Source organism: Hippoglossus hippoglossus, chromosome 20, assembly GCF_009819705.1.
Source record: "Hippoglossus hippoglossus isolate fHipHip1 chromosome 20, fHipHip1.pri, whole genome shotgun sequence".
NCBI classification, from domain to species: Eukaryota; Metazoa; Chordata; class Actinopteri; order Pleuronectiformes; family Pleuronectidae; genus Hippoglossus; species Hippoglossus hippoglossus.
Genome location: NC_047170.1, coordinates 16,866,297 through 16,889,447, shown reverse-complemented (window position 1 = coordinate 16,889,447; position 23,151 = coordinate 16,866,297). Strand labels below are relative to the sequence as shown.

The 23,151-nt window shown below is 45.4% G+C and overlaps 3 protein-coding genes and 1 long non-coding RNA gene across 5 annotated transcripts in view; 3 read left to right on the top strand and 1 right to left on the bottom strand.

Annotated features, from left to right (window-relative positions):
* The first annotated feature begins 1,475 nt into the window (after positions 1 to 1,475).
* LOC117754265 (enkurin-like) lies at positions 1,476 to 3,010 on the top strand. The gene is made up of 5 exons (XM_034573092.1): positions 1,476 to 1,637; positions 1,946 to 2,088; positions 2,177 to 2,382; positions 2,556 to 2,702; positions 2,828 to 3,010. Exons 1-5 carry the CDS (start codon positions 1,510 to 1,512, stop codon positions 3,008 to 3,010), a joined length of 807 nt encoding a protein of 268 aa, XP_034428983.1. The 5' UTR covers positions 1,476 to 1,509.
* Positions 3,011 to 3,398: 388 nt separating this feature from the next.
* LOC117754183 (threonine synthase-like 1) lies at positions 3,399 to 7,461 on the top strand. 2 transcript variants are annotated; one of them, XM_034572957.1, is made up of 3 exons: positions 3,399 to 5,292; positions 5,642 to 6,482; positions 6,556 to 6,576. In XM_034572957.1, exons 1-2 carry the CDS (start codon positions 3,697 to 3,699, stop codon positions 6,443 to 6,445), a joined length of 2,400 nt encoding a protein of 799 aa, XP_034428848.1. In that variant the 5' UTR covers positions 3,399 to 3,696; the 3' UTR covers positions 6,446 to 6,482; positions 6,556 to 6,576. The 2 variants fall into 2 exon arrangements, with proteins under 2 accessions (XP_034428848.1, XP_034428847.1); XM_034572956.1 differs by having other exon boundaries at positions 3,400 to 5,292; positions 5,642 to 7,461.
* On the bottom strand, positions 7,457 to 23,012 carry LOC117754217. Its single transcript, XR_004612364.1, has 3 exons — positions 23,001 to 23,012; positions 15,968 to 15,971; positions 7,457 to 7,847 (listed from the first exon to the last, which is right to left on the bottom strand). It is a non-coding gene; the product is annotated as an uncharacterized LOC117754217 (long non-coding RNA).
* gpr158a (G protein-coupled receptor 158a) overlaps positions 14,847 to 23,151 on the top strand; it is a 48,771-nt gene continuing 40,466 nt past the window's right edge. Inside the window, 3 exon segments of the mRNA XM_034572928.1 lie at positions 14,847 to 15,641; positions 15,644 to 15,703; positions 15,705 to 15,733. Coding sequence (XP_034428819.1) covers positions 14,847 to 15,641; positions 15,644 to 15,703; positions 15,705 to 15,733 — 884 coding nt within the window.

The following is a 23,151-nucleotide window of genomic DNA, read 5'->3' as shown; positions in this document are numbered from 1 at the left end:
ATGTTGCAGCATTTTCCTCTTCTTCAGACCCTCGATAGTGAACGCAAAATAAACTCAGCTTAATAATGTGTATGTCAGGATTCAAGGTTTTTATATTCATTCACATCTGTGCAGTGCATATTCTCCATTACTCTTTAAATACATGCACAAACAACAGTCAGCCATGAGAGAAAGACAAGGAACATTTTATTCTCAACTACTGGGATTCAAGAAGTATTTTCCAAAAACTTTCACAGATATATAATTATCTGATTCAATTCCTGTGCTCCTTTTGTTACATTTTGATGTTAATAAACAACATGGCAGCAAAGCAGCCGTCCCCATTACTGTTTTGTATTTGTATCCGTTGATCTGGGTGGTGAGCTGCTGCATGCAATTTCTCTTACTCAGATTAATAAAGTTATTTGAATGACTCTCGTGGAGCTCTGTCGACGTCCTTTGGGTATGTTTTGGTCATTTCAACAACAACAAACAAAAAAAGAAAATCTCTATAATTAAATTCATGCTGTTCTTGTAGCTACACGTGAAAGCTAATTCTAAAAAGACGAAGTGGTGAATCCCGAGCTGCCAGAGGAGAACAGGAATGTGACCACATACAGAGAAATATAAATCAGATCCTTTTGGATGTTTCTGTGCCAAAATACATCGTCTAACAAGTCACTGTTATTAAAGAGTCATGCAAAAAACCTGAAGTCAATTCCTCACTTTATTCATTCCAGGTGTTAGACAGTGCCATAGCTGCTTTTATATTTTAAATTAGGAGCCTGGTGTTTTCATGACCTGAGCTCTGCAGTCAATCAACCTTGAGGTGTCCTGCCCGATGTTTCCTCACTAAACCATCGACTGTATATCTAAAAAAAGTGATGACACGTCTCCACTTGTCCTCAACATCCAGAAACGAAGCCAAAATATCCCAGATTCGAACGCTGCCATTTTGTGCATTTGAAACCGGAGTCTGTTCTTCAGCAATCACCGAGTGGTGCTGGGATATCGAGTGCCTGCCAACACACATGCTTGACCAATCGTGAGTCAGTCTTGGGTCAAATGTAAAGCCACGTTACAGGCAGTGATCACGTTACCTGGCAACAAGTAACTTTCATGTAGCCTTCATATTGGCTACTTGTCATCGTAATAAAATCCTAAAAATCCATTGACTGCCTATGATCTTCTTCTTCTTTGTTCGGTTTAAATGCGGCGTCCAAGGTACCATCCAATTGCCTTTGATGTGAGGCTAAAATCCTCATACATAACATAGGAGGATTTGCCCATATTCCCTTTGATTGCATGTCTTTACATAAAAATAAATTCTACTCTGTTCCTGAATTTCTTACAAAGCCAACAGCTGGAAAATTTCAATTTCAAAAAGTTGGTCAATTCATTCACCGCTTCTAAAGCCACCACGTCCTAAAGTCAACATGTCTACAGACAACAAGCCGGAAGCCGCCGTGCCTAAAAAAAAAGTTTCCACCTGTGTATAAACGCAAGCAGTGTACAGGCAATAACTATGTTATGGACTTGCCTCTACACCACAGTAATATCATCAAAATGACTGAAGCCAAGTTACCCACTGCGCATCCAGAGTCTATGTACAACCATTTACCAAAGCCAGTGGTTGATATTACAGAAAAACCGCAGAGGTATGTCTACAGCTGTAAAGAAGAAAAAAAAAACTTTAATATAACTCAAATATATGTATATAAGTTCATCTTGTCAGTTTAGTTAATTAGGAAGCAGAAGCTAGTTAGTTAGTTAGACCATAACTAGTGAAATGTACATTAATCCAACTTATGGTGGAAGATGTTGCAACTTGCGTATGTGGCTAAGACAGGAACATTTGAAGAGATTAATCAAAATTTCTGTTTTATTCCATTCATTAAAATCGGAAATGATATTTACAAATGATATCTTTTTAATAAAATGATCATCCTCCTCGGCTCCCTTTAAGGTATGTCTCCAAGTTTCGACAAACAGTTATTGAGGAGAGCAAAGCAAACAAGATGGCAATGCGAACGATGGGACCAGCAAAAGTGGAGGTGGGACATGTCAAATTCCTCAGGAAGCCAACAAATAATCCCCAAACACTTGAGAGTGAGTTTTTCTGCCGATGACACGGGTGCATATTTGAGCAACGATTGTGTATTGTAGTCATCTGAATTTCTTCTTCATATCCTCTCAGAGGTTCCTCAGGTCTACTTGGTGAAGAAACCAGCCGTTCCCCTGCAAGCAGAGCGCACGCCGATAGAAACGAGACCAAAGAGGGACTTCTTAAAAACGATGGACAGTCTGAAAACGGTGAAGCCTGAGCCAGCCTTTGTGGACATCAAGGGGCACAGGGAGATACTTAGAACATCTGGGTTTGTCCCCGTCTACACCGAGAAAAAGGTATTTCCCCACACAAAAGAAAAGTTTGTCTAGCCTTTAATTCCAACTAATATTATACGTAGTTACATACAAAAAACAAAGGTAAATTCCTCTCCGATTGAGGACATTTGATGATTGATATTTCAATTGCCCCACGGTGTATTTTAATGAAGTTTGCTGTTTTCTATCTGCAGGATTATGGACAAATTCCTGAGTACTTACTCAAGCGCTACGAGGAAAACCTGCTGAGGGCTGAGGAGGAGTATTCCAAGTTGAAAGAAATGATCGATAAGGAGGCCAAGAAAAAGATGTCAGACGCAGAGAGACAATCCATCCTGCAGGTATGTGAACACATTGCTGCACTTGAGATTTCTTCCCTAAATCAGTAGACAATACTGTATATGCATTATCAAGCATATTAATTGTCACACTGACTGGTGTCCCTCTCTGGTTGCACTCTCTCTAGGGCCTGAGGAAGAACTGGAATCAGGCGAACACTGATTACCAGTTGTTACCGCTCGTCATGGTCACTCATTCAATGCTTGCCAGGAAAGAGCGACTGGAGGAAGAGATGACCCATATGGAGTCGGCCATTGCCATCTTTGAGGATCAATCCAATCCAATCTTCCTCCCACGTGATGATGAATGACATTGACAAGTTCCCTTACTTGATCTGGGGCAGCATGGTGGAGTTTGCATGGCCGTCCTGTGTCTGCCTGTGCTTTGGTCCCCCCCCCCCACAGTCCATGCTGCTGTAGTTAATTGGAGACTTTGTTGGCCACTTTATTTATTTCATTTTTCCCTCTTTGGTTCTGTTCTGTTTCTTCCTCCGACCTCCGTCTCACTCATGGCAGATTTCACATGGACTTGAAAAAAACAAGTTTATGAATAAACTCTATAATCTTTTTTTTTGCTATGAATTAATTGATCTAATTTGTGAAAATATATTAGCCATGAATGTATCAATGAATGTCATATTGTGATCTTTCTTGACAGCGTAGCCCCACAGTTGGTTTCACATTTCTCCACAATGAAGATGGTATTCACCCATCACAAGAAATATATTAATCATGTCGGAAATCGATGAACTTAAATTGTCCACAAGGTAAAATATATGAGAGAAACAGATTTTGCTCGTCATCAATTTCAAATCACATCCAGCTTTTTACAGCCATCCAAAATTAGTTGAAGAATGAATGAAGTATGAAACACTGATTTACGAGGTTCTGATGCGCACTTGAATGCACCATAGCATCAGCCGTACTTGTAGGTTTCGCGAAAGAAAAAGTATTTATACGTTTTATTATTTCAATATTAAAAATTCAAATGTAGCAAATGATCCACGGAGGGTTAATAAATACGTTAGAAAACGTGTATATGACGTTTTTACAGCGAAAACCAGCGCTCACAATACGTTTATTGGGAGGAATATACGTGTTGTCCCATCTGGCTGACCGTAGTTGTTTTGGATGTGACGTTGCAGTGAAACACGTGTTGTCGGAAGTTCAAGTTTCCAGTCGGGTTTGTTGTTTTCTTCTTCTCTGGGGGGGGGGAACAGCTGCGACATGTGACTCCACGATGGCTTCACTGAGGGCACGTGGGCTGTTGCTAAGAGCCGCCAGCCTCCACCGGAGCCCCGTCCACAGATGGCTCTCCTCCAGGGTCAGTCCTCCGGGGCGCAGGAACCTCCTCCTCATGGGTCCCCCCGGGGCAGGGAAGACCTCGGTGGGGAGGACCGTGGCCCGCACGCTGGGACTCCCTGTCATCGACGTGGATGACGACGTCTTGGAGACCACGTGGAAGATGCCCGTGGCTGCAAAGCTAGCGTCGGTGGGGGGGCAGCGGTTCCTCGAGGAGGAAGGTCAGGCCCTGTGCAGCCTCTCCGCCTCCGGGTGTGTGGTGTCCCTCTCGGGCTCGAACCCACTCCACGCTGAGGCAATGCAGCACGTGAGGCGGGGCGGTGTGGTCGTCTACCTGGACGTGGACCTCGAGGACATCATGCGGAGACTCACCAGGATGAAGGTGGACAGGATAGTGGGTCAGGAGGCGGGGGCGTCCATGAGGGACATCCTGCTCTACAGGAAGCAGTTCTATGAGAAGTGGTTGGACGTGCGTGTGCTGTGCGGGACAGGAGACACGGTGGAGGACGTGGCCGGGAAGGTGCTGAAGGCTGTGGAGAGATATGAAGGTCACGCTGCAGACACCTACGTGTCCACCAGGGGTGACAGCGAGGGGTCGACCCACTTCAGTGATGTGGTTGTGGAGGGTCTGGCCACAGATGGAGGTCTCTACGTCCCCAAAGGTGGAATGCCAAAGCTCGATGCTGGAGAGTGGCTGAGACTGGTGGACATGTCCTACCCAGAGAGAGCGCTGGTTTTACTTGAAAAGTGCATCCACCCATTGGATGTCAGCGCTTTGGACCTCAGGACGATGGTGTTCGAGGCCTATGGGTCGAACTTCTCCAGTGAGGCGGTTGCACCCGTCAAACATCTCCACCACAACCAGTACGTCCAGGAGCTTTTCCACGGCCCCACGGCCTCATTCAAAGACCTCGCCTTGCAACTGATGCCCCAGCTCTTCGCCTACTGCCTCCCTCCCATGTGCAACTACCTCATCCTGGTGGCCACGTCTGGAGACACCGGGAGCGCGGTGCTCAGCGGTTTCAGGAGCCTCGCCGGGGCTGACCGACAAAAGACCGGCGTGCTGGTGTTTTTCCCGGAGGAAGGAGTGAGTGAGATCCAGAAGCTGCAGATGATGAGCTACAGGGAGGGCAACGCCAGGGCCGTCAGCGTCCTGTCCGACTTTGACTTCTGTCAGAGGAGCATCAAGAGGATGTTTGGAGAGAGCGGGCTGACGGGGCACCTCGCCGTGGAGTACGGGACCGTCCTCAGCACCGCCAACTCCATCAACTGGGCCCGGCTGCTGCCACAGGTCGGGGGACGGGTCTCTTTGTCTCAGCAGACAGTTTCGTTCGATGGCTGAAAAAGTGTCAGCAGTTAATGTCAGAAAGAAGGAAAAAGCACATTATGGTTTCCAATAGTCAAAAAACACAAACATAATTAATTTACAATGATAAACAAACAGGTAAATACATTTATTCTTATGTCCTGGACAGTTTCCTTTGTTTAAGGGAAGATGTCGTATTTCTTTTTTTAGTTTAAGCAAATTATAATGAGGCAATCATGTACCTGCAGTAGCATCAAGTAAAGAAATGAAGACAATGAAAAGGAAATATGTTTCTACACTGTTTTCATATTGACCAACTTTGCTCCTCTTGCAGCTGGTGTACCATTCCTCGGCCTATCTGGATCTGTGCAGAGACGGTGTTATCACGTTCGGGGAGCCCGTTGATGTTTGCATCCCGACCGGCAACTTTGGCAACGCCATGTCGGCTCTGTACGCCAAGTGCATGGGCGTCCCGATAAGGAAAGTCATCTGTGCGTCCAACCACAACCGCATCGTCACGGACTTTATCACCACGGGCCAGTATGACCTCCGGGGACGGCCACTGATGCTCTCCCACTCCCCGGCTATAGATATCCTGAAATCCTCCAACCTGGAGAGGTTTATCTACCACGTCTCAGACGGAGACAGTCGTCTCGTCAAGGACCTGTTCACACGCTTGGACAGGCAGCAGCACTTTCAGGTTCCTGAGCCTCTTCTTGGCAGGGTACAGCAGGAGGTGCTGGCTGGCTGGTGCTCTGAAGACGACTGCCTGGCCGCCATCCAGAGGGTTCACACACAAACGGGCTACGTCCTGGACACACACACCGCCGTGGCTAAAGTCGTGGCAGATAGGCTGCAGGACGGTTCGTGCCCCGTGGTGCTTTCTTCCACCGCGCACTACGGGAAATTTGCCCCCGCTGTGTTCAAAGCTTTACGAATCCCAAATATTCCAGAGGATCCCGTCGAGCAGCTGAAGAAGCTCGGGTCGACTGCGTCCAGACCTGAAATGCACAGAGAGATGATGAAATGCCTGAAGGAACGCAGCAGGGGGGGGCACGCTGTTTGTCAGGCGGAGTACGGTGTGCTGGTGGAGGAGGTGGAGAACATGATACACGACTCCTTCCTCAAAGTTATGTAGGTTTATTTGACCTCCTCCAAGGAAATCACGTTTTCACCCCTGTTTGCTGGTTGGTTGGTTTGTTTGTCGGCAGGATTACGATAAATTTACTGAACAGAATTACCCGAAACGTCCGGAAAGATCTCGTAAAATAAATAAAAACAATTCGGTATGTTTAGGGGACTGATATCTATGAGTGTGTGTAATTTGGTGCAGCTTGATTGAATGTGAGGGGAATGTTGGGCCTTAGCTTAGCGGAGGTATGAATTCTAGTCTTTTCAATTTACAACTTTAATTAATATTAATTAAATCAGAATGAATAAGATTCTAAATTATTTATTGTTGTCATGTGCAGTAACAACATGTGTCAGTCGTTCAATGGCACAGACATTGAACACAAAAGATAAAAGTCAGACATAAGAATAAAATCAAGCTTACTAATAAAATAAAAAATATATACATTTCATATATAAATGTATAATAAAACAGAAAGAATAAATAAATACCAGATATAAACAGGTATGATGATAATTTGTTTTTACAAACATCATCAAAAGGCCACCTTCTGCTCGAGCCTGCAGCATCTTTTCATTCTACTGTCAGATCTCTAATGTGTTTTCGGGCTGAATTGAAAGCCTATTGATTACACAACATCTCTAAACATCATTATCTAGGATCCTGGCCCACTAGAGGGGGGTGTCTGCTTAGCCACTGCAGGGTGGGAACACTGGTGCCTGCTGCAGGATCCATATACCTAAATATTACTTAAAGAGGAATTCCTGGCTAAGTCAGAGACCATTAGACACATTTTAAATCAAAATCTACTGAGATAATCATTTTCTTTAAGTTAAATCTTAAGGATTGATCGTGTCGTTGTGTAGTTTAATTGTATCTAACTCCTGTCGCATATTTTACAGTTATAGGTACTGATTGGAAAAATACATAAAACCATATCATGTTTTTATTTATCAAAATGTGCCAATTTTTTATTTTTTATTATTAAAAATGAAAAACTGAAGGTAAACCATAGCAAACTGTTAAAAAACCCACTTATAAAATGTGAATTTTAAAAGACATTTATTTAATAAACCTCTCAGAGTAGAGGGGGTGAAAACCCTTTGGTATGACTCTTTCAAAATAAGACATAATTCCTGTCTCTTTTTATTCTTTGGATAATTACAGAATAAAATCGGTAGTTTGACATTTCAGTAAAAACACTTGAGTTTCTCACTGTGAGTGAGACGAGAGAATTGATTCCACCACAAGTCTTTATGTTCAACATGTAGCTCGACAGAAACCTGCTGTCCTGCCACAAATATCCAACCAGTGTAAATGTCAGTGTGAATGACAGTGTTAGGATTTTGTCTTTTCATCGATTCCTCTGATTCTTGTCATTTTAATGTCACTGTATTCTGGACTGAAGCTCAATGTGATTTAAATGCATGTTGGTGGGGAACACTCTGCAGAGGAAGTGGCTGAAATTTCAGCCTGTGTTTCCTCCTGACCTTATCAACCAGGAAGGGCACCGTGACCCCAGAAACACCCGAGACTGGAAACTGATAGATTTCAGACGACACACACGAGGAACCCTGCGTCTGCTGTTACATCTGCAAGGACATGAACCTTCATATTGTCACAGAAACAGATTCGATATTTTTTCATTGCTTTATACTACAAATATATATTTTACTGATGTGATGAGCGTCTCTGTGGTGTAATTTTCTTCATGTTTACAGACTGAAAATGAAAATCGTAGTATACACATCCTTTATTTGACGTATAGCAAACCCCTAAATCAATCGTTGTTTAAAGGAGACATATCCTGGTCATATTCAGGTTGTTAATCTTGATTAGTGTTATTATTTGAAAAGGTTTACCTGCTCTAATGTTCAGAAAACATCACTTTCCTCAGACTGTCCATTGCTGCAGCTCCTCTTTTCAGCCTCTGTCTGAAACACTTCTTCTTTGTACATCTCACACAGTAATATAGAGTGGGGGGGGGGGGGGGGGGGCAATTTGTCACCCTGCACACAACAGGAGGGTCCAGAAATGAATCCTGTCTCTGTCAGTGGAGTCATTTAAATCCAGGTGCTGCCTCAGCAGCCGCGATGAGACGAGGGCGGGAAGATAAGTTTCATAGATCTCCAGGATTGCTTATGACTGCAGTTGTGAAAACGGATGGAAAGTCAGGGCAGATTTGACAAAGCACTTTGCCAGCATGCCCTCTGATCGGGATCTCCGTCTCTCTCCGAGCCTCTGACAAAACCCAAGAGGAAAGTGTCTTTATCTTTTACGTTCTACACTCATGGGCTTTAATATGCAGCAATAAGGCTCGTCTGGGATTGACAGCTGAGATTTAGTCGCTGTTGGTCGAGCATGTGTATATTTACCTTTTTACAACATCCATCTTTCTACACAGTCCATGTTTCGGAAGGGTTGCAAGGTTATTTACAAAATTTAAAATGGTATTTTTAAAATATCAACCATTAATATCTGGACCAAATACACACAGCAGACGATCAAAGTGCCAAACGAAGGAACATCTTTAGATGTATTTGTGAGACTGGTTGACTTGACCTGCTGGTGTTTGTGTGGAAACGAGGGAGAAACAGTCTCCACGGTTTGCAGCGATCCATCGTCTCCTGACAGAATCAAAGACCTGAGCTCTGGGCCTGTGGCAAACAGATAGAGAGAAAGAGAAAGGTGCTGTGGGACATCAAGATAAATTGTGACTTTTACAATCACCCGTCTCACCGTGCTTTAAATCGTTTGTGCACTTTTTCTTACACGCCGGCGGGATGACCGATCACTTTTTTGCTATGCATGAATATATTACATAGTACATGGTCACATGTCGTAGGTTTCTACGAAGCAACTCTGTGCTTGTTCTCTCCTTCTCTGCCCCCCCCTGCGTGTGGGGTTTGCTTCTCTGTGAGCGTCGGCCTTATTAATCAAGCTGCTTGGCAGGTGAATGTGAGGAACGGGTGGGTAAGTGTCTGAAGATGGAAGAGGTGCATGTGTGTGTGTGAGGAAGAGAGAGAGAGATCCAGCTGTTGCGTGGCACCACGGCTGGGTGAGCAAGGATAATTGCAGGTACCAGGCTGTTCCCACCTCTTTAATGTGAACCTGTGGCATAATGGAAACTGCTCTATAACACAGGAGGGAAATGGAGAAGTGAGAGGAGGAGATTAACGCATCAGAGGAGTTTGGAGAGAAGATCCAGTGAACTGGGTTGATTCGAGCTTCTGCTCACAAGAACGCAGACTCTGGATTTCGGTTGGAAAACCTAAAGGAAGAAGAAAGCCCACTTCCTCCAAGTAAGAGACACCCAATGGAGGACCCATAGTTTGGCCCTTATCTCATTCTTTCAGGCACAACCCAGAAGTCATGACCACAGATGATGGATGGAACATAAATCAATAAATCAAAAGCTTTGCCTTTTGGCTCAACTCCCACTCTGGAAGCATTTAGAAGTTTCACTGGTGTGGTGAAGTGGAACTGTGAATTGTTTGAAAATAGATAGAATAGATAGAAAGGACAAGATCTCAGTGCTGTTACATTAGATTTAATATATCTCTGATTATGTTTAAAGACACATTATACCATCCTGTGCTGATATGACTGATCTGTCCTTTATTGAAGTTACATTGAACAGAGTATAAAACCTGCAGTAACATTTATTGCATTTGTAAACTGTAATTCACTGGTTTCAGTATAATTTTCCTTTTCCTTGATGGTTCAAGCAAATGCTAATTCAGAGGCTTGTCCACCGTGCCAGGAGTAAACCCACAATGGGAACACACAATCCTTGTCCATCCTGCTACAAAGAAACAGTCACATTTAGAAATGTTAAAAACGCTGGCATGAAAATCTGGCGCTGAGCGCTGGTTCTGAAGTGGAGGTAAAACACCCTCCATCACAGCAAAGACCCAAGTTTAAAGTGTTGGCAGCAGCACCTCTGTCTTGGCTTGGTGCTTCGACAAAGACAGCTTGCCAGTGTTCGGGGGGGAAGCCAGTGAGGGATTAGCTCATGCGACTGCACCCCCACAAGGTCACTGAGGGGTTAGACGTGGCAGGGACTGTGGCCCACTGGGGACCTGGCATTAACGTATGCAGGAAGAGCTTGAACGTGTTGAACATAAACATCCTGATGTCAAGCAGATATAAAGATTAGAAGAATCAGAGGAGAGTTTTGTTTAATTTAAAAGCCTTTTACTAATAAACACACCAAAAAATGGATAATATATTGATTGCATGATACAGGTCAAGGTAGAAATACAATTTAACGCAAAAGTAAAACATAAACTGAACTGTAGTGAAAATCCAACGAGGTTTAGCTCGAATTTCACATTTTTACATTTCACTTTTCTATTCAAATAAACTTTATATACTCATTTGAAATTAGATTAGTTTTATCACCACAGATGTACAGATTTAATATTTATAATCATAAACTTCATAAATGTCTTACTTCATACTAGAAGGAAGATTTCCCTGAGACAACTTTTTAATGATTTTATATAATAATCTAATAATCCATTCTAATCTATTCTAATCTCTGTCAGATTAATGTAGCCGACACTAATGCTACCTTGTGTAGGATCAGGAGTCTGATCACTGGGTTATGACCTGCTGCATTTTAATGAAGAAATGAGGGTGACTGGAGGAAGCTGGCTCTTCTCCACCAAAACAAGTAATCTGATCTGACACCTCAGTGAAAACAGTGTGTGCATGTCTTTATTGTCTATGCAGGTTTCTGTGTAGTAAAACCGTTGTCTTAACACGAGTATTATTGCAAAGTGAAGTCTCTTTTCTCCATGATCAATGGTTTCTTTCTGGAAGCAAACGCACCAACACATCTCAACATCGTGTTCACCGGAGGCTTCCCAGCTAATTACCTGAGACATTGATTTGCACCCCAACATACCTGAGGAAGAGGAGGGGAGAAGAGCTGATGAAGTTGCCAACAGGAGCTCGCCACCACAACACGATTGTTACCGGAGCACAGATTGAGCTCATTTACATTTTGATGCAGAGCAAAAATGCATCTGTACCTTTCTGCCGTTCAGAGTCTTTGAACAGCTCACAGACAAAAGGCGATGGTTCGATCTAAGGGGAACAAAATAAGTGATGGGCCGTGGAACAGATTACATTTAACTGATGCCCTCATCAGGCTTGTGGCGACCGTCTGCCGGGATCTTCTCCCGTCTGTGATGAAGGAAAGAGAATCCATTTCTCTCTCGGCGAATGAAAAATCAATGACCCTGAGATGGATATGCGTGAAATGAGATATGAGCTTTGTCTCCGAGGACTCGGCGGGGCTCAGATTGACAGCTGACTGACAGGGGTTAAGTGCCAGGGAAGGCCGACGGGCTCAGACGGGTAAATTTGACCATCTCGGACCCTCACACCAAATGTGTTGTGGAACTAAAGGTCAAAATGCTACATGTTCTGGGAAGAGATAGCCATTATTGCTAAATTCCCAAGATATAAATGACAATTTGCTGAGGCTGTCACAGACTGTCACAAACTGTCACACAGGTTTCATTGTGGTCACGATGTCCAGTTTTCCGACTTCACGCCGGCCTGTACTCTACGGTGGGCATCGTACTACACCTCAGAATCCAAGCACCAAGAGATTGACAGTCACATCGCAGATGGCTTCGCTTTAGTCCTCGTCACTTGTGCCCGTGCGATCACCTTCTCGCTGGTATTCCGCCTGAGGTAAGAAGTGATCAGTGACTGTCACACACTGAGTGATTCTCCTCCGCCGAGCCTGGGACACAGGGAGCTGCTGTTTATCAATGTGATGGATACAGGGGAAGTCGCATGCGTGTTACATGTTGTGATAATGACAACGTCAGCATTGGCGTGTCCAAAGCACGGTAAGCTCTTAAAAATGCTTACTGTTGCATTTATTATGTGCATGTGTTTGCTCGTGTTTATGAACATGCCTGCACCTCCCTGACAGAACGGACGACTACTTGGACTTGTTGCCGTTTTAGATTTGGAAACTCTTCTTTCCTAATACTTGATAAGAAAAGCTGGTCCTTTTTGTTTCATACTGTAGATCGTAATTTTGAGCACATCACCCATCAAGTAACTTACATAAAAAAGACTCACATAGAAGCCCAGTAGCTCAAAAGTTAGTCTTACATTACCAACATGTTTTTTCCAGGAGCCAACATGAGAGATTGCTCACAACAAGCAAGAAGGAAGCTATAATGTCTGTCAGCATCACAGCTCTGACCAATGTCCTCATGTTCTTTAGAGGCTTCATGTCTGACTTCCCATCAGGACCATTGTTCTGCCGTCACACCAGCACTTCCATCACATTTTATTACATTCACACAGTCACCTGCTTTGAAACCCTCCAGAGGCACGAGGCCAGAGACAGACGTTGGTGTGTGAGATACTTCAAAAAGATGAAGCTATGTCCACCTTCATCGCCATCATCATCATCATCATCATCATCCTGACAGATTTAGGATTTCCCACAGGTTTAATTTGAGTTGACACTGTTAACAGTTATAGGCACAAGACTAATACGATATAAGGAATACAAGAATGCAGTGGTATTGCAGAAAAATAGCAGCAAAAACAGCTAAATTCAAACAAGCATATGTGGTTATTAATAAGCTCAGATTTCAAATGACTACAAAGAGACACATTTGAGTTGCATGCCTTTGAAATCTGCTGACAAGGAGCTCTGTGCTTGTTTTTAAAAGCAAACCAAAATTAAAAGCAGCCAGTTTTTCCCAACAGAGGGAAAATGCAGCCCACTCTGAGCCCCATGAGTAATCTGACTTCTGAATGCCACCAGCCAGACAGTGACAGGAGGGCGATGTCGATGTCACGGTGGTGCAAGTATAGCAACTGTTTGGTTCCCTGTCTCTGGCTGTGTGCCTGCAGATATTTAGAAAGAAAGCAGCCTCAGATGCAGCTGCATGTGTGTAGGTTGGTCAAGAAATCCAGGACGTCTTCAAGTCTCAACTTCCAGCATCCCCCGATGGCCCGTGCACTGCGCAGGCCGACTCCCAGCTCTGTCACCCCTCGTCACGCCTGTCTTCATTCACCCTGCTTCCAGGACGAGATGCCTGCAGCCCACACAGCGAGACGTGACATGGAGAGAGAGGGAGAGAGAGTGAGATAGGGAGATATATATATATATATAGAGAGAGATAGAGAGAGCAACCTGACGCCTGATAGCTTGGTGACAAATAAGAAATATATCAGCTCACCATCAGGCCATGTAGGTTATACAGTATATATATGTGTGTTTGTGTGTGTGTGTGTTTTTATGTTTATGTATATTTATATATGTAACAGGTAGCAGGACAACAATTAATTATATCTCATTCTGACCTGCCTGCTGGTGTAACGACTTAATTTCACTGGTGTGTGGATCAAAACAGTTTTATCTTATCTTATCTTACATCTGCTTCAGCCAAAAACTTCAGCTGTAACCACAAAAGAAAATATTTGTATTAATTCCCACCAATTGATCACCTGACTCTCAAATGACTCTTCGACACATTGATCTAAATCAAGTGCTTCATTCGGATCAATCAGTGGAAGGCTGGCGTCTTCAGTTTTCAGCACCTGACAGCTCCTTCGTGTGTTTCAGCACCGGACAGCTCCACCAAACACAGCTCCTGATTGACAGCTGATTTGTCCAAACGCGGATCTGTGTGTGTGTGTGTGTGTGTGTGTGTGTGTGTGTGTGTGTGTGTGTGTGTGTGTGTGTGTGTGTGTGTGTGTGTGTGTGTGTGTGTGTGTGTGTGTGTGTGTGTGTGTGTGTGTGTGTGGATGTTACAGGCTCCTTCATGCTGCCTGTGGTCGGAAGAGGGCGGAGTGCGTCTGTCGGCCAAGTGAGAAGCTCCATGAGAAATAACAATACATATAAAAACATCATAACACAATTACCTACTACCTGCTTCCTGGTGTGATTCAGGCTGTGCAACCAATACCTGCTGCATAGGATCGAATCTGCAGCAAAGAAACCGAGACAGTCTTATACACAGAGAGAGAGAGAGAGAGAGAGAGAGAGAGAGAGAGAGAGAGAGAGAGAGAGAGAGAGAGAGAGAGAGGTGGGGGGGAAACAGCTGCAAGCGGATACTCAACATCAACAAGCTGTATGAGGCATCAGTAAAGAAGAAGGGATTTGACGAGGAGAGGAGAGGAAGGGAGTTCCTGTCGTTTTTTTCCTCCTCCTTGGCTTCTTCATCCCCACAACACACAACGTGCAGCCTCGCATGAATATCCTACAAGTGGCGGAGCGATGCTTTAGCTGAGCCATTTGGTGATTTTTATATATTTTATTTTCTATCCTACTCTCCAGCTCAGCTCTGCAGCCAGACGACTCTGTAATTCCGAGCAGCAGCAATCTCCCAAACATCTGCGGGCGCTTTCTGGAAGGGAGATGGCTGTTTTCCGGCTGTCGCTGCTGCTGCAAGTGGGATTTGTGATCGGATCAAACCATAAATACGCGGAATGGTCCGCGCACGGGGAAGATACCGGAGCACGGGCGGAGGTTTACGGCGCTCAGACGCACCGTCGGCAGCTGGCGCATCTCCGCGCGCCTCATCCTCCTCCTGCTGCCGGGGAGACGGCGGAGCTGGCGCAGCAAATCGAGGAGAGTCTCCCCCGGGTGGTCACGGCTTTCCTGCACACGGGGGACTCGACCACCTTGAAACACGCCAACTGCTCGCGGAGGTACGAGCTCGCCTCCCTGCGGGGAAGGTCACACGCCGCCCCGCATCACTCCATGGGCAGCGTGCTGGACACGGTGCTGCACGCCACGAACTTCCTCAACGTGGTCCTGCAAACCAACAGGTCCAGGGAGCAGAGTCTCCGGCGAGACATTGAGTGGTACCATGCCCTGGTGAGGAGTATACTGGAGGGAGACGCCAAGATCCACCGGGCTGTGGTCACTTTCAGCGCGGATTCAGCCGTGGCCGGGCCCTCGATGCTCCTCCAAGCCACCAGGGCCGGTGGAGAGATCGTCCTGCAGGACCTCTCCAGCGTGGCCCACCACCATCTGCACAACCGCACAGCGGACACAGAGTGGTACCACGAGGTCAAAGACAGGAAGAAGCCCACTTTCCATAAGAGGGTGCTGAGCCAAGACTTTAAATCAGTTGACAGTTCTTTGAACAGAGGAGAGAGTTTCATCCCCGACAAGACGCACGTGAAATGGTCTGCTCCCTACCTGGAGTAGGTGAGAATGGGAATTTTGCTCCTCGGTGGCTTTTGACCCTATCGGCTGCTTTCTACGGCCCTCAGGAACAACCTGGCTCCTGAGTTCAGGTAGGCACATGATGGGTGTTTGAATGTGAGCAGTGATTTATAGGCTGATATGAAGCAAAACTCAAGAAATCATAACTTCTCATCATCCAGCAGGGACACACACACACACATGATAATATAGAAACTACAGATGCATGTGAGAAAGGGTCATGTCAGTCTAAAGGTGAGTCCAGGTGGCTTCAACCACCACTTCACCCCAATCCTCACCCATCACAGTCAGTGCGGTGATCAGACCTTCCTCCCTCTACCCCCCAAACACACTACACCCTCCCACCGGCCTCCTCTTCTCAAACGAGGGGGGTTTTCTTCTCTCCTCCAGTCTGAGAGGCGGCGAGATGCTAAAAATAACCCTTGGATTTACTGATGTAGCAGTGGTGGAAAACCTCTGGCTACAGGCCCTAATTCATTTTTCAAACTCGCTCGGTTTCTTGATTTACCGCTCGGGGAAATGCAGTGCAGACCTTTCTCTTTTCCTTTTCCCCTCTTTCAAAAAGGGAGGCTGCAAAATCAGCAATGAGTCAGAAGCTCGCCGAAGCAAGGCAGCCGGCGTCAGCGGATGAAGAAATGCCGGAATATGCGTCTGATGTTCTGGTGCCTTGTAGAAGCCGTGTCCTAAAGCCACCCCTGCTGCAGCCCGCTGGTGTAATGTGCCATGTTTATGCCAGCGGCCCTGATATGCACCGGAATAGTCGAGTGTTAAGGCTCCATAGGATCCTGACCAACATCTTCCCAATGAATATTTAATCCAGATCGGTAGTTGTGTGTGTACTGGCTTCGATGAATCTTTAATTGATACACTCAAGTCGCTCACAGGCAAGCAGGGATTGCAAATGAGTCCAAACCTGCAGTGATAATACTGTAACAGGCGATCAGCTACGTGGTGTTATCCCCGACTGAAGCCTCTCAGAGCAGCTACACACACACTCTGTGAAGCAATCTGATGGGAAATTAGCCCACAGACTCCCAAACTGATGTCGTTGTAGAGTTTATTCATGAAGCCAGATTCACGATTTGGGTGAAGAATTGCGACAGAGAAACCTTTCTTTGCCAAAAGGAGCAGCTTCACCGTCCATTTATATTCCCCCCTTTCAACCGGGGCCTCCTCCAAAGATCGAACGTGTGACACGCGTGGGTGTTTTGTGTTGTTTAGTGTCCCCGGAGAGTGGCCTGTTCAGCGGCCATAAAAGAACCACAACTCTGTGCTTAAAGGAGCAGGAGGGCCACATGTATTCACATTATCATATCGGCCATTTCAATAAACTTACTGTTAATTACACAGTATCTCTAATGCGCTGATGTATTATGGGGAAATGAAGAATCAGTACACTGACACAAGTTTAATGCTCAGAGAACTTTAATGAAGGAAATGTGCTCATTTGCTTTCATGCAGAGTCACATGACGATTAATCTCATGTAAATGTGAAGTTACCCTCAGCTTTAGCATAGTTAGCATTGTGTAGCACAAAGACTGGAAACAAAATTAAGGCGTTAATATAGTTAAAGAGGTTTAGAGGTGCTGGTATTGGCAAATGTTATTATTTAGACAGAGCGAGGCTCGCTGCTTTCCCTGTTTTTGATGTTATGCTAAGCTAAGCTAAGCAAACATGAATGTGGAATCTTCCCAGGTAATTATCAGCAACAAATTAAATATGTCAGTATGAGCACATCTCACAAATCGTCAAAACTCTACTGATAAAACTTTTAGTCAGTATTGATGCTGCAAGAGCATATGGATGAATTAATACAGGAGCAAACCAGGAAATCCTCAAAGTCGTTGGATAAACCATGAAGTTGAGAACCTACTATTCTCAAACATGTTAGTAAACTCAATCCGTAGCATGGCGGTGAAATAAAAGTGGGTTTTCCTGTTTGCATGTTCTTCCCTGTCTCATAAGAGTCGGAGGAGTCGACTGTTTGCCGACGACTCTCGTGTCCTCGTGGTTGAATATGAAGCAGTTATCAGCTTAGCACACACACCGTTTAGCAGGGAAACAGCCGGGCTACACGTCGACTCTTCAGACTTAAACCAACCTAAGCGTTAGAGGAGGCGTGAGGCCGATGTTGACCTCGACTGACTTTTTGGACAGAGCCAGCCTCTTGACTGGTTTCTCATATAACTCAGAGGAAGACAGGGGAAAAACTGAAATGTGACACCATCCTTTTAAAAATGAAAGAAACCCCTTTCAAACCTGACTCTGCTATTTCTCTCTGTCGTATTGATCTCTGCACATTTTGCAGAGTTAGCATTGTCAAATTGATTAATGCACATACAGGGGGTTGATTTGAAATACACCTGTTGTCGTGCCTCTCTCGCTGTTTGCCGTGTTTCAGACGCTCAGAACAACGCCCCCTGCAGCCTCCCTGTGCCCCAGCAGCCAGATAAAGAAACAGGAGAAGAGGGGAAACGCTGCCTCAGACATCAGCTCTCCTCCGCTTCCCTTCCTGATGAATACACAATCAATACAACGATGAATTAATAATGAATGATGTAGAACAACAACCCTGCATGGGCCATTTTGATTCCAGTCCTTCACTGCTTCAGCCACTTCCTGTTTGGCGTGATGCTGCAGGAAGACGCTGGGGGGACTGGTGTTGATTTTCCATGCATCATGCATATGGAAATTATGAGTCTTGTTTCGCTCCTTTTTTCTTTTTTTTCGTCGAACACGCAGGTGCTAAACAACGAGTGAGTCTTGTTAGAGCAGGAGTGTGGGGACGTGTGTTTGTGATAGATCGACCTGTTGTTTGTGTGAAGGTGTAAGAAATCGCACCTCTCACACTTCATCTCTTCTCTTCCCGTCTGTCTCTTCAGCTGCACTCCAGGCACAGGGGAGGCAGCTTAGACCACACACAGAGGACTGGCTGTTTCCAAGCGTGCAGTGTGTGTGTGTGTGTGTGTGTGTGTGTGTGTGTGTGTGTGTGTGTGTGTGTGTGTGTGTGTGTGTGTGTGGGTGTTGTGTGTGTGTGTGTGTGTGTGTGTGTGTGTGTGTGTGTGTGTGGTGTGTGTTGTGTGTGCGTGTGTGTGTGTGTATGCTATTGTTGGAGGCTGAGACATTCTTCAGGATGATACTGTACCGTCCTAATTGGCAGATCACTCTAACTTCAGACACAAACTCGAGACTCGTACACACACAGCAAAAAAAATACACAGAAGAAGGAGATGAATGCGAGAGTGGAGGTGCTGTTTTTGTGAGGTGAACACACACTGCACTTCAAATTCACCTCTCACAACACACATCTTAATTGCTTCCAGGCTGAAACTCAAGCAGCGGCGGCAGAATAACAAGGCAAACTCATTTTAAAAAAGGGCAAGCAAACTGTAAAGGAATACAGGTATTTTTCAGCGTATTTCTCCAAAGGCCACACAGGTTTCTAATTAGATACCTGCACCTTCTTTCCTTTTTACGATTGGCTCTGGTTTCCCCCCCCGTTCCTGCTGTGGGACGCACCGGCCGTCTCACGGAGTGGGAGGCCTGGAGCTCCACGAGGAACCAGCAGCATCTGCTCAGATGCACACCATCCAGAAAATAAACAGGGAGGAAACCCCACAACTCCTGAGGCTGGGAGCGATAATACGTGATGCTAAACTGAGATGAAAGGGAGCAAGGGGGGGGGGATTCAGAGCTGAAATGGCGAGCGTGTTGATTTCAGTCGAGGAAAAGAAGTGTGGAAGTTTGGAAGCAATTGGTTTTCCAGTGAGTGTAACCTGAAGCAAGCAAAGGTTAAAGATCCCCGAGGTGCTTCTTCTTCTCAGCTGACGTCACTGGGACTCCACTGCTCAGAATCCAACAACCCAGGCTAAGTTATATGTATTCATGATAATGCAGCTAATGATGGAAATAATCTCGGTGATTTTAGCAGTATTATACACGAGTAACCTCTTAAAGGATTAGAACATCTGTAATATCATTACTGGAGGTTCATCCTACTCTAATCTGATGTGAGAATAGAGCTGCAGTACAATAGAGGCGGCCGCAGAATGGGGAATATAGAGCTGCTAAATGATTTGTAAAAGGAATTAAGCTATTGTAAATTTTTCAGATTAAGGGACATTACAGACCAAGTAAAATATATATCAATCAGTTAATGTTCTCCACAAAACTGTCAGGTTTCCTTTGTCAGCAGCTCCATCAATGAGTTTCCTGCAGCTCCGTGCTCGGTCGTCAGAGCGAGCTTTTATTGAAAAGAGTCTCAGGAGTCCAGAACTATGACAGGATGTTCCCACTCTCTAAAAAAAAGTCTTTATTCGTTTTCTGTGACAGACGCTTCTGATGACCGGCGACAGAACTCAATACAATGACCCAGGTTGCACTGAGACACTGGGAGACAAGCAGCATCCTGCCCGGCGGCGAGACTCACATTAGCTTCTGCTCGTCCTGTCAGCTTAATGCATTTCCATCACATAAGAGACATTTTCCTCGGGAGGGCTGCACGGTTCTTGCATTGTGATTGTTCCGTGACATAATGCACGAACTGTGCCCTTCAGAAAGGACAGCAGAGTGTTCCTGTCGGGACACCGGGACAGCAGAGACGTGCATCCTGAGCGTGCAAGTCTTCTGGCTACATGGATGAGCTCAAGGATAATGTCTAAGCTTGTGCCAGTCTCTCATGTTCACCTCTGTCTTTACATTATCCTCGGTTTATGTGCACGGTGGAAATGTCAGAGCTAATTCCTTTTGCTCCAGAAGAAACTGCCAGATGCTCTTTGTTGTCGTGCAAATATGCACATTAACACATGCAAAAGTGTCCAGCACACATGAGATCTGAGCGAAGCTTTGCAGACGAGTCTCTTTGGTGCCGCTGCTGGTTGAGGTTGAGACTTGAGCGCGGCTCCCTGCGCTGTGCACAGAGGCTAAATGGGCTAATCAATCTCAGAGTCCATTTTCTAGGCCTGAATAGAGACGTACGGCTCAAAGCTTATAGACCTGACATTCACTTTTCATTCATGTATACATCCAAGACTGACTTGCAACAAAGAGGCCTTCGCTGCCAGCATGTTTTCATGAATATGCTTTTGTAGCCTGCGAACAATTAGCCAGATTCAGTCAGCTTCTTAAGGCTGCGGCCAGCGGTAGCACAGTTTATGTCACAGAGAGCAGAGCCGGTGCTGGTGGGACGCTCCTCTCTTTGCCGCCCTGGCCTTTAGACCCATAGAGAATGGAGGATGAAAGGAGAGAGCACTCGTTTCCCGGGGCACCACTATCTCCTGCTCTCTGTGATAATCCCGTCTTTGTGGCCTTGATGGCCACCACGATGCCTCTGCCCATGCTCCTTGTTGCCTGCTCTCACATTACGGTCCAGTCTTTGTGCGCCGCCCGTATTCAGACGCCACCCCCGTTTGAGACCCGGCGCACTTGCTCTCTTTTCTCTCCCTTTTTTTCCCCACAAGCGATTTTTCATGCCATATGTCCACTCTGGCTGCGATGCTGATCGCCTGCAGAGTTGGAAGCGGACGTTAAAAGAGGAGGCGATTGTGGGAAAGAGAGGAAAGTAGACGGGCTATTTTCTCTTTGTGCAGGCTTTTGCAAGCAAAACCCGAAGCAAAGGTAAAAGCCTGAGCCGCTTTTGTAACAGACATTTTGATGAATCCTCAGAGCAAATGGCCATATTCCTGTGCCGTGTGTTTCAATGCCCTTATTACATAACGGAGAAATGAAACGGAGGTAATTTCTCAGCAGCGAGGTGGAGAACAGCGGGGTCAGTCTGCCCCGAGGCGGGACCCGAGCAGCAGTTATTAATAACAGACGTACGGGCAGAGCGAGCGCTGCACTCGCCTGATATCCGGAGGGAGCAGGTACAGTGAAGCAGCTCCTGCTCACCTGGACACACACCAGCAGCGTTTGTCGGAGCACGTGGTGACGAAAGGGCTGCTGTCGTGTATAAAAGATGAAAACCATAAAAGTGAAGCATCTTGATCGCCCCCCAGAGGCTGGCTGCAGTATAGGTCCTGCTCCATGATGGTGGATGGGACATGGACCATCCAGAAAAATATCTTATTTTGACTTTCTGTTGTTTTTATCACCAAGTGTGAGATATTGTTCTGGTTAGAAATATCTGATCTGAACTTGAATGCTGCAGGAAACTGACTTGAACACTTTAACCTACTGGCTGCTCGTGAGATTTGACATTACCTCATTACATGTGCTACACTGGCTGCATGGTACATTTATCCGGAGTGTAAAATCATCAAAACTGCAGGAGGAGTAGAATGAGGTGTGAAGAGCGCCGTTCATTCATTTCCCAGGTAATAATCTTCTCCATTAATATTTTGCAGAGACCACCAGGGGCTTTTTAACAAAGCAGCGCTGAGGCTAAATGCATTAATAATATAATAATACAAATCACTAAACTGTAATTGAAGCCTCCGGTAGAAACTAGTGGAGCTGAAGGAGGGGGGGGGAGTCATCCTGATTAGACTTCAGAGTCCAGGTCTAAACAAGTCTCTCCCGCTGCTTCTGTCCAGGACCCAAATCCTGGAAATTGGACGACCACAGATATCAGTGACTCCGCTCTGCTTCGCTCTTCGCTGTTAATCCCGAAAGCAAAATTAAAAGCCAGGTGAGCCAGGTGATTAAAATGTCAATGTTCCAACAAGAGTCACAAGGTCGTTACAAAGTCAGCCAGCCATTTATTTTCAGGGAAGAATCTGCAGGTTTTTGCAGGATTTTAAAAACTACATTAAAACATAGCAAAACTTGTACATGTTAAATGCTGGATCAGACACGTGTCTTTCTTCCGCTGTCACGTCTCTCGTCCTGCCGAGCTATAACTCTGGAGAGTCGTTCATCACGTCTCCTCTAAGTTTAGCGTTGTTAGAGAACTTAGCGAGTATAGATTTTCCAACTTGCTGCCTCGAGCCGTCCTCCACTTTTCAGTCTTCCTGCCTGAACGTGGGCTGAGGTCACGGGAGAGGAGACGGTGCACGGAGCCTCGCTGAACTGAAGAGCATTGTCCAACCAGGCAGAATAAATATAGATTTTATACTTAACAAAAAAAAATATATATATATATACTTGTATTTAGCTGTTGTGCTGCAGCAACATGTCAGAGAAGAACCCATTAAACTTTGGTTAGGATCCAGATCAGGGGGCAGATGCACAAATTTGTTTTCCACTTTCTGTATCTCAGTTTCCTGCCGAAGCTGTGTCACGTCCACTTCACTTGTACATTGGTAAAGGAGAATCACCACAATAACCTCACATTGTTTTTCAAACACCAGCCTCTTTGCCTCATATCCTCCCTCATCAGAAGACACCATATACCGCACAATGCAGCTGATTAAATAATAAGTACGCAAATAGAAACATGAGGTTTCTATTTTTGTCGGTACTCAAACGAAACGAGACACTGAGCCATTCATCGTATCTGACCTCATTTCACTGTTTCCTCACTCCAGCTATTAGTTAACTGAAAATATG

Bases quoted from the DNA above. Each gene is read 5' to 3' on its own strand.
- LOC117754265 (XM_034573092.1), top strand. From the start codon at position 1,510: ATGGACTTGCCTCTACACCACAGTAATATCATCAAAATGACTGAAGCC. The intron at 2,383-2,555 runs GTATTTCCCCAC...TTCTATCTGCAG, and splicing joins CCGTCTACACCGAGAAAAAG to GATTATGGACAAATTCCTGA. The intron at 2,703-2,827 runs GTATGTGAACAC...CACTCTCTCTAG, and splicing joins AGAGACAATCCATCCTGCAG to GGCCTGAGGAAGAACTGGAA.
- LOC117754183 (XM_034572956.1), top strand. From the start codon at position 3,697: ATGATCCACGGAGGGTTAATAAATACGTTAGAAAACGTGTATATGACG. The intron at 5,293-5,641 runs GTCGGGGGACGG...CTCCTCTTGCAG, and splicing joins GGGCCCGGCTGCTGCCACAG to CTGGTGTACCATTCCTCGGC.